We start from the raw sequence: 11091 nt of genomic DNA, 5'->3' as shown, positions 1-11091 counted from the left end.
TTAGATGTGCCCTTTTTTGTTGAGCACCTGCCCCCTTAGTGGTCTCTGCATGGCCCTGGGAGACAACAACACCCGAAGTGTTGCTTATATCCACAGCCTGCTTGGTCTCTCCCTGGTGAAACAGCTTAAAGCTCCTGTCTCTTCTCTGGGCCTTTTCCCCTTTGCAAAGAAACTTTACAAAGACATCTGATCTGTTTCTTACTCATTTTGCTGCTTGTGGGCTCAGTGTTGGCGCGCAAGTAACCGAGAGAATCCGGTTAAAGGATTTTCAAAATAAAAGATCCTCCAGACTCAAATAATACATAAAACGTAAATATTTCACTATTTCTTGCGCGGCCCGGTACCAATTGGTCCCCGGACCGGTACCGGTCCATGGACAGAGGATTGGGGACCACTGCTGTAATTCATAAAACTATTAATTTGAAACTGTTACATTCATGTTTTGTTTTTTTTCTGTTCTGGTTCCAGATCATCACTGTTAGTCTGATTTGTATAGGTGTCAGAACTCCTATTTTTTCAGACAACGGTCACCAGAAATACCATGCAGTGACTTGCAGACTTGCAGGTTTTACTTTTCTCCACATGCATTTTCTATGTATCCCTGGTTATAGGGAATACTTTTGGAGAATATATTTAGTTTGGCTTCATCTTTGTTTGATAAAATATGGTGTGATAAATCTGTGGTGCTATTTGCAACCTTCTCACAGTCTTAAGAGATGGGGTCATTTAAACCCCACAATTTTTTATTTTTTTTACTCTCTGCTTGGTGTGGTGGGGTCGCACTGACCCGGTGTGCGCTTTTACTAGAGTTTTGTGTGTGCGTGTGTGGATGTGTGTGTGTGCGTGTGTGTGTGTGTGTGCTATTGAAAACTGATCGTCTGACGGGACAGCCCCCCTCCTCACTTCCCTGCTGTCCAACTGAAATTTGCAGCACTCCTCTTGAGCGCTATAACCATCCCGTCCCATTACTGTACTTACGTAATAGAAATTAAATAATGATAGCTGAAGTGGTTGAACTTTCATCTCCTCAGGAGATAGCGTAGTATGCTGTACTTATCAATACATAGAAATTATAAAAACAGATTTACAGAAAAGGCAACAATATAAGAAAGCTTGTCAGTCATGTGGAAATGTATCAAAATCTTGTCTCTCGTACCTCTCTATTTCTTTAAACTACCTACATTTACTTTTTTTCATAACATGTTTTGTTTTAAAGGGTTCCTTAATGTCAATGCTACACATGTAGTCGTTGAAAGAATGGTTTAAACTTTTTCCTGTGAGGGCCACATAACTTTTCCCTTCWCTGGTGGGGGGCCGGASTCAGTTTGTAACAGAAAATGTGTTACACGTTTATCACCTGCGCTGCCAGAAATTGTTGACGAGGGGGGCACGTGTTTCTCGATTGATTTTTACCCAGAAAGCACATGGGTAAAAACCGTTAGTGAAACGGTCACTGGGACTGACTAGTATATATTCCATTGAGGGAAAGTAACTTTAACATATGAATTCCTCATATGTTAACATAAAGGCAAGTTTTGAAGTATAAGTTGCTACTTACAGGCATTGCTTCRAAGAATTCGACCTGGAATGCGGCGTTCATAACAAACGTGTGTTCATCTGCTCTACTGCTAGCAAACAACCGTACTGATTAAATAACATAAAAGTCAAGCAGTTCCCTAAAAGTCCAACAGATGACARCAATGCGCCATGTAAAACAAAACACCCACAGTTTACAGGACACACTTCCTGCTACAGAGCCCCCTGGTGGTTGAAGAAAAATCCACATACAAACCGGATATAAAAAAAAATCTGAATTTTGTATTGTTCAGGGGGCCGGACCAAATGTGGAGGCAGGCCGGATSCGGCCCGCGGGCCGTAGTTTGGGGACCACTGGTTTAAATAGTCAGATGGTATCTGTAGTCAGATGTTCTATTCGTCTGTGCTCGGACAAAAGGAAAATGAGTCGCTTCTGCAAATAATTTTTATGAATAAACACAAGGAATGAGCAGCGAGAGCTTTGTGATTAGCTTTTTAAGGTGGTCCACAAACAATATCAGGTATTTTGCATTCATAGGCAACACATAACAAGTTGAGACTTTTGAAAAGCACATATTTTGTAACCAGATAAATATTAAGTTCACAACACCAGCAGTCACCTTGGTAATCTGGCTGGTCACTCCCCACTCGGGCGAACTGTAGTAGCTGTGAAATCAATGTGGACTGCCTTCTTCTCTCCTCTTGGCTTAAAGATTCAAGTTGTAAGATAATCCAGGGACAGAAGGGATTTCCAGCAGAGAAATCCGACCTGTTCACCTGCTTACCTCCATGTAGCTCATTTACATTTCCTGCTTAGCTGATCTTTGTAGCAAATGTTCTCTCTGTTTGATGATGGTGTTAGAAAAGACAGGATGTTCTCATCCTTGCATGAAAGCTCTTCTGTTTTAKAATGCAGGAGTTAAATGGCTGTTTTGTTTATCTGTCATAATGTACAGATTCATAGGTTTTCTGATACTAAAATATGTTGTTTTTTTTCCTTTAAGTGATTTGTCTAAAACAATCAACTTCTCACTCTAACCTGAAAAGTTTGGATTTCAATCTGTCTCCAGGCCACTACAAAACACTTTTAACACTATGAACATGTTGACCATCAATACAATAAAGTAGTAAAAGCACATTTACTGTCTGGTTTTGATGTGTGTTCAAGAGGTTGTTTGAATGAAAGGTGTGTTTATGTGTTTATATTTCACAGAATATCCCAGCACTGCCTTGCGGTAAAGCACTCTATTCATATGAAGGCAAGGAACCAGGCGACTTACAGTTTTCCAAGGGTGATATTATCATCCTGCGGCGCAAGGTGGATGACAACTGGTACCACGGGGAGCTTAATGGTTGCCATGGCTTCTTGCCAGCTAGCTACATCCAGCTGCTGCGTCCCCTGAGTCAAACCCCACCTCARGGCAAAGCTTTGTATGACTTTGAGGTCAAAGACAAAGACCAGGATAAAGACTGCCTGGCCTTCAGCAAGGTAACACACATACGCACACTTGACACATCCACCTGTAGGGCGACGGTATTTCATGAGACAACCAGATGAATATATGTGGCTTAGACTGATAAATCAAAGAGGACATGTTAGGGAATGATGTGCAAGATTATAGAMGCAAACATTTACCTGMAGAGTTTAACCAGGCTGGTTGATTGTTTGTTTGATGAATAATTTATTAGATATGACTCTGTGTTTCAGAAGCCTCTTCAGAGTGAAAGAACCCGATTTGCTGGCTAGCAATTGCAATTCATACATTGTAGATTATTAAASTGTAAAACAACCTTGTAAATGTATACATAGACCTCGAACTTTCCCAGATTGTGTCACACTAAAGCCACAACGTTGTGTGCATTTAGACACCTCTAATTTCTTTCTACACATTCAAGTCTCTGAAGTGTAGTTTGGATTTGTATTTAGCTCTGCTGAGACAGTATTTTGTTAACTGCCTCTTGCTGCAGTTGCAGCTTTAAATATTTTGTGGTAAGTCCTCATCCCTGTAGCATGTYGAACTGACACTTTTGGCTATTCTTCTTTGCAAAATACTCAATTTCAAGGTGTCAAATTACAGATTCAAATTTYGTTTAAGTCATGCTTGATATATAGCATTTTTTTTTATCAACCTGAGGAGACACAGTTACTCAGGTTGATTGTGTCATAAAACGACACTATGTGTCCAGAAAACTCATAATATTACCTCTGTAAGGAACGGCCCATTTTTAGCTCCATCCAACCCATYATCTACTGTGCTTTCCTGCCGTTATTAAAGAGAGACATTCCATGCTATGCATTATGTTGTAATTACCTTGTTTTATTGTGGGTATGATATGTTCAGGGTGATGTGTAGGGTTACTCATATACAGGCTATATAGCCTCTATGTAGGCCAGGAAATTCTGCTTTGTTTTTTTTTCTGACTCGAGGATCTTTTTCCATATGTTTGCTGTTCCCCTCACGTTGTGTGTCGCAAAATGCAAACAGAAATAAGAAGTGCACAAATAATAGTTGTCCTTTTGAAAGACTGTGCCACCTGAAGCAGATCTCTGTAGGTCCTTCGGAGTCAACCTATGCCTTATAACTCTGCTTATTAATCTGTTAGGTTTGATAATTATAAAAAAATATATTTTTGTCAAAGTTTTAAAAAAGTTTCAATATTATTGTAACTAGTAGTAGACAGAATTTTACAGTGATACGTTTGCCGTGAAGTGTTYGATATGTGAAGAAAAAAATCACTAAGGAGGCAGCTGCTCTTCGCCACGCTCCAAAAGGATTTGGCTGAAGCTGATTTTAAGACAGACTTTGATGTTTTGGAGGGAGATTCTGGCAGCTGATTTACTCTGTGCTCATATTTAAATAGTTTATGTCTACATGCCAAAACTCTACCAGCCTCATAATAAGACTTAAAAATATGGAAAAATATTTTGCCCTGTCCAATTTTTTTGGTCTATTCACTGGAATAAATAATAACTACTGCATATAATTKTGTGAATTTTGACTCTTCCTTATACAGTTTTAGCATTTATTATTTAGACAGAAGCTGCAACAAACAACTGTTTTTTATTGAAATTGTATCAAGGAAAATTCAACCAAACRGTGATTAGTGGCTTTCAGATGTTTACATTGTTATTTTTGCTTTTTTTCCCCAAACATAACGTGACATTTATTCCGTCTAAGTTATCCAACAAATCTGACTTTGGGAAAGTAAATCTTGAGAAGGAATAAAATAAAATAATAAAAAAAGGGATTGGTAAGAGATGTGCAGTCCTTCAATAGTATTTTGTTGAAWAAGGTTCTTGGAAAGTATAACATAATATGAATGCTTCCTGTTCTGTGAACAAGCTTTGTGCTCTCCGTTTTCCACATTTTAGAGATTGATGAGAAGAAACAGGTTAATAAATTATAGCATTTATTGACTCCTGTGCAGTTGAATTGAGACAATTCCTATCCAGATTAAGCGATAACAATGAGCCATCAATAGTTCACACCATTTCTCATTTTAGGGTTAAGCTAATCAACAAGTTTATGACTGAATATTACATTAAGCCCATAAACTCACTCAGAGACACATGGTGTGCTATATTTGTGTTGTCATGCAGAACCATTGAGTGTGATATTGTTTTCTCAGTGTGAGAGGTAATTACTCAGAATGACTAATATACAGCCATTTAACAGCATTATCACTGCCACCCTGTAATGGCCTTACCAAGGCCTTGACGTTAGGAGAGAAAGCAGCACTATGTGGGCGTGTGTTGGGAAGCAATGAATGTAATCTATTCCTGAGATTAAGTAAGCGTAAAGGAAAGCTAATCGAAACCTTACAGGTTGAGATCTGACAGTTTCCACACTGTGTACAAAAGAAGTGATTGATATCTTGACTTGATAAAAACAATATGTGTCATTGTCTTAGCTGGCAAGATTTGTGAATAAATACCTCTTTTTGTTTGAGCTGCTTTGAAAAAGAAGGAGAAAATACTGAATGAGGAGTCGCCTGCTCTTTATGCATGCTATGATTATCTTCGAGACTTTTGGGTAAATTTTCTGTGAACTGGCAAAAAGTGGTGCATTGTGGAAATTGTGCACCCCACTACACTTCGAGTACTAACAGTCAAGCTCTTTGGTGGCTTCATGATGGTCTAGGACTATTTGCTGCTTCAGGATCCAAACAATTTCCTGACAGAACTCTACATTGTGCTCTCTGCCAGAAATTCCTGAAGGTGAATGTCTGGTTATCAGTTTATGACTTTAAGCTAATTCGCACATGGATGACGCGTCTATAATCCAAGACAACAACACATTCTGGGACTTCCTTCTAAACAGCACAACACTGAATTTTTCYGTTTTCACATACTTACCCACATATCCCTGCAGAGTTGTTAGAGGACTGCTGCCATCTCCCGCAATCACTGGGCAGTCTTCTAGTTCATCATGCATCAACACAGAGACACACAGAACAGATTGCACTCTCGTACCTAAGGGCAATTTATTGAGCCCAGTGCACCTAGCAGTCATGTTTTTGGGTGATGAGAGGAAYCCAGAATACCTAGAGAGAACCCACACATGCATGGAGAACATGCAAACTTCATGCATAAAGACTATAGGTCAGGATTCAAGTGCAGGATCTTCTCGCTGCTAGGCAACAGTGCTACCAACTGCAGCATTATGCAGCCATCCGAAGAAATGCAAAGCAAATTTCATGAGTATCTTCTTTAAAATGGGAAGCGAGTTGAAGGCCTCCTTACCTKTCTTTGTTCAGAAGTCCCTCTTTCTTTCTTTAGACCGTGACCATTTTTTTTGGACTTTCTCTTCTGCTTCAAATCCAACAAAATTTCTATTTGCTTTGAAAAAAAATTGCTGGACATTTCCCACTGGCTGTGAGGAAAGCAGTGAAGGCTCTCATTGTTTGAACATTGTTAAATGTCAGTCATACTGCGGGTAAAAGAGTTAAGTGTGAATTCATCTGTCACCATCTTTTCTGCCAACCTATGCCAGAAAGAGACACTTCAGAAAAGAACACTAAAATTTAGTACAAAATTATTCTACTCTGGAAAAGAACARCTAWGCTTCAAAATTAATTTTGACATTCATTCACACCATCAATAGTTGTGTTTAAGCTTTTGATTGCCTGAAATTGAAATTGCATATTATTTAATTGAAGATGATCTGATATAACCAGTTCCTTTTCTATGCCAAAACAAACAAACAAACAAACAAAACTGTTATAGCACAAGAGATGGCACATAATAAAAACATCTACTGCATTTAACATGTGACTTTTTTTCTACCATTTAATGCAAATGTTGAACTTCTAATACATTCATTTTTGTATGATTAATACTTTTGTAAAAGTCAGACCAGATGAGACCTATTCTGAAACATATATTGTTGGCTCAATCATGGTGCGTTCCCAGTATTCACTGTGCATGTTTGTATGCTATCACTCTTTTCCTTYCCCTCCAGGACGAGGTTCTGACAGTAATCAGACGCGTAGATGAGAACTGGGCAGAAGGCATGCTGGGAGACAAGATTGGCATCTTCCCCATTCTTTATGTCGAGGTAAACTGACTCACAAAGGAGCTGTGAAAGCAACARTAACACTGCAGCAGCACACCTGTTCCACTCTGTATTTATCATCATTTATCTGTCTGCTAAAAAAAGACACATTTCTCCTGTAATCTTTGATCGCCAAAACRAAATGGCCTCAGGTGGGATGTATCAGCTGTGTTTGGTTTTCTGCTAAATTTAGAAAAGTGGAATCCTAATGGTTCAGATTGATCAAAAACAAGAGGATTTGGCAAAGGAATCATCATGATGATGAGTATTGAAAACTAAACTTATTTCTAACAACCTCATTAAGGCAAATGCATCCGATTCTAAAACTCTTATGTTACCCCTTGATATGAAAGATAACACAATATGAACAGAGTAATTTCACTCAGACTGTTTAATGACGGCAGTGCTGGTCAGAAGTTTGCATACACAATCAACATGTAGTTTATGTATTAATGAAAGACTTTTAATTATGCATTTTTCCATGTGATATAATTAGATAGGAGCTCTAGTTTAATGTTATTGTGGATTCTCTTTACTCCACATAGGGCCAAAATTATACACAGAGACTTAAATATGTAAACACACAGCCTCCCAATTAATTTTGCTTAGGAATTTTGCTTCATAACTTTTCTTATTACAAATTTTAGACTTCAGTTAGATAGATCACTTTACTCCTACATATTTAACTTTTAAACCCAGCCTATGCATATTCTATAGAGGTCGGGTCAATGCTCTTCCAGCTAAATGCTAGCTGGCTCTAGCTGGGCCAAAACCGGTTCTCATGTGCCTTGTGGATTGTTGTTGAGTTAGAATGCTCAATTGAGTCTAAGCTTTTGGTTGTCGATTTAAGATAAAGAATTTCAAGATGCACAGTATCATGCTGGCTCCACCATGCTCCATAGCTACGGTATTTTTAGGTTTAGGAGCCTCATCATGACTCCTCCAGACATGTTTTTTTGTCATTTTGCTCAAATAGTTCCATGTTTGTCTGGTCCAACCATAAAATCTTTCTTCAGAAGGCATTTACTTTCTTCAGCTGGGTAAACTCAGAGCTTAATCTCAAAGGTGTTACACTCACACATCTATGGACAGTCTCTCTGGTGATTTATCATCTTCCAGTTTGTAACAGACAAATCTTTATGATTCCTAGGTCACTCTTACCAATCTTTACCACTGAGGTAAAAGTGAATCATGCACAAAAAGACGGTGTCCCCAAGCACATAGCAACCGGTTTGCTTTTGGCAACCTATTGAAAATGTAATGACTCTGCTGAAAAGCCAGATCCATGTCAGGAAACCAGCTAATTGACAAAACAGTGGTCAAAAAGTTATAATTACCACAGGGCATGTTGATGGCTAAATATAGAATGGTTTCTTTACAATTTCCTAAGGGACATTTATCCAAAGTTTCGTGGGGGTCTATGTACATATTTGAGCATGTATGCTCAATTTAGACCATGTGTAAATAGGATAAAACTAGCATTAAATTAAAACTTGTGCAGCCAATTAAAATGGAATGTTTTATAATTCATCCATCTTGGAAAAAGAATGCATCATTAAAAGCCTCGAATTGATATGACATTCATGCCGACGATGAGTGTATGTAAATTACTGTCACTGCATGCGCTAAGAAATGTGTTAATGTATGCTTCTTAGTCAGAATGTTAAATTGAGGCATCTAAAACTAAACCGTAATCTAAATACAACCAAATGCAATTAGTCCAAAAAATGCAAATAGCATTAGCAAATGCTGTCTGACATTTTGCAGTTATAGAGCTTCTCCTAAAAGGATGTCTTCACTGTAAATGGATAAAAAAAACTTGTAAAACCCGAAAGCATTTTACCTTCTCTCTTCACCCCATGCCTGTCAAGAGAGAAATATAGTTTACGTTAATCCATGAGCAACTGAAGAAATATCATTCACGGTTTGAAGCCGGATCTCATTTAAGGCTCTTAAGCAGTATTAAAAAGACGCTGGTGAAAAATGTGTTTTCTTCTTTTCTCTCCCCTTCAACACAAATGAGGAAAAATGCTGACTTTTCCCAACCCTGTCAAAAGGAAGTAATGGAAGCTTCAGAACTGAATGACAATACAGTCAAAGGGAAAAATGTTTTAGTATGTTTGATTTCTATCTAGTGTCTGGGGGTCATTTCCAGTGAAACTGATGCATAAAGCAGTATTTTTGTAAAATCTAATAAAGTAGTAATTCTGTATTGAAGCTTTTTTTTTAAATAGAAAAAAAAACTATTTGAAAGTGTGTATTGATGCCACCTCAGCTGTAGATGGATTCTTTATTTATGATTAAAAAAAAAAAAGAGTCCCACCACTGGTGTGGAAAAGACTAGAAGTGTTGCCTGTATGTGCATTAAAATCTGCTATGCACTTTTATTGGCTGGTCCAGATGCCAATCAAAATTACAAGTGTAAACTTGATAAACTTTGTTACATGTATACTTGATCAGTAAGCAATATGGGGTTCAGTGCCTTTGCCCAGGGGCACATCGACATGTGACAGGGGGAACTTAAGGCGAACCTAAAATCTTGCAATTCCAAGACAACTTCTTTTCCAAAGAGTCACAGTAGTACATTTTTTATAATTTGATAAAAAAAATTGATATACTACTACAAATAGCAAGCATGCATCTTAGTCTACTGAGGATCTTTGCACAGAGACTTGTTCATCAAGACTCTAGGCTAACATTAACTTTCTTTCTGTTTGTTTTGATATGACTTGTAGCCACATATCGCTAGTGTTGGCTGAGCACTATACTATGTTCGGATCTCTACCACACCACTGTTGGTTTAACTTTAACTGAATATTTCCTTCCCACCGGTTCTGGAGTGCTTGCTGTTTGTTCCAGATCCAGATTGGACTGCCGATTTTGAGAAACTATCCCCTAACAAATGTAGAACCTTCCCTAAACCCTTGCATTTCAAAAAAGCCGTCAACATTCTCTAGTGAGAAATTCATACTGAAACATAACTGTGGAGATATAAAATTTTAGATTCATGTTTTTACTTTAGAAAGTTATATATTTTACAAATACATACTGTGTTCCACCAATAGTCTGAAATACATCTTTCAAAACTCAGCAACAAAGAAAACAAGAGGTAACTCATTGAAAGAGAACCAAGAGATTGATAAATTTGTTGCTGGGACTAAAGTGAAATTAAATTATTATTGCATTATAACATATTCAGCCAAAAGACCCTTCTATTCCTTCACCAGTACTTTCAGCAAGAAAGTCTCACTTTAAATTACAGTGTAATGAAGATGCAAAGAAAATCCCAGTTTTGAGCTCTTAAATGTCACAGTCCTTTGCACAAACTTCTTAATCTTTCTTGGATTGCTGCTGACTCTGATTTAGGATCTGGACCACCCAATCAAGTATCCCAAAATTAGCTGATTGACCAAACTACTCTCTCAGGTATTAAGCTGTGGTCGGAGCAAGGTTGGGACTAACTCACGCAAACACACAAGGGATCCCATTAAATGGAGATGCATCAATAATTTAGACCTCTTCATCACTGTGACACAGCAGGGGTGCAGGGGTCTGTGTTAGGATTCGTGTGTGTATGCAGTGAGAAGCTAATGAGGAAGCTCAGCTGGAACCTCTCCTAATCTGCATGCGCGTGCATCTGCGCGTGCGTGTAGATGCAATGTATCATGTTATTATCTGTGTTAATATTTTATACACTTGCCAAAATAACAGGATAAGTTTGTGTTATGGCTGGCAATTTGGGAACATTATCCTGAGATGCAGTAAAACTGGGAGAGAAAAAGCAAAGGGTTGTCTGTCAGAGAAATGCTTCTAAAACTGGATGGTGATATGCCAAACCAGGACACAACAATATTCAACGCTGCATGGGAAATAATTGCAATGGTTTTCTCTTCACCAGGCACACAAAGAAAATATAGCAAAACATCCTAAGTTTTGTCTCTGTAGCTGTACTCCAGTTGGAAACAGTGACAGCGTCTCAAAAGTTTTTAATACAAACTTA

At 38.1% G+C, this 11091-nt stretch overlaps 1 protein-coding gene across 3 annotated transcripts in view; it reads left to right on the top strand.

Annotated features, from left to right (window-relative positions):
- Positions 1-11091, top strand: part of LOC103461410 (SH3 domain-containing RING finger protein 3) — a 127652-nt gene that overhangs the window by 85103 nt on the left and 31458 nt on the right. For 2 of the 3 annotated variants that reach the window (XM_008403716.2, XM_008403713.2), the window contains exons 2-3: positions 2750-3025; positions 6999-7094. The exons of the other annotated variant lie outside the window; for it this stretch is intronic. In XM_008403716.2, the coding sequence (XP_008401938.1) occupies positions 2750-3025; positions 6999-7094 (372 nt within the window). The remainder of the gene's footprint in view (positions 1-2749; positions 3026-6998; positions 7095-11091) is intronic. 3 annotated transcript variants of the gene reach the window in all.

Source organism: Poecilia reticulata, linkage group LG2 (genome assembly GCF_000633615.1).
Source record: "Poecilia reticulata strain Guanapo linkage group LG2, Guppy_female_1.0+MT, whole genome shotgun sequence".
Lineage (NCBI taxonomy): Eukaryota > Metazoa > Chordata > Actinopteri > Cyprinodontiformes > Poeciliidae > Poecilia > Poecilia reticulata.
The sequence above is the reverse complement of the archived record's forward strand: the minus strand, read 5'-3'. Positions and strand labels throughout refer to the sequence as shown.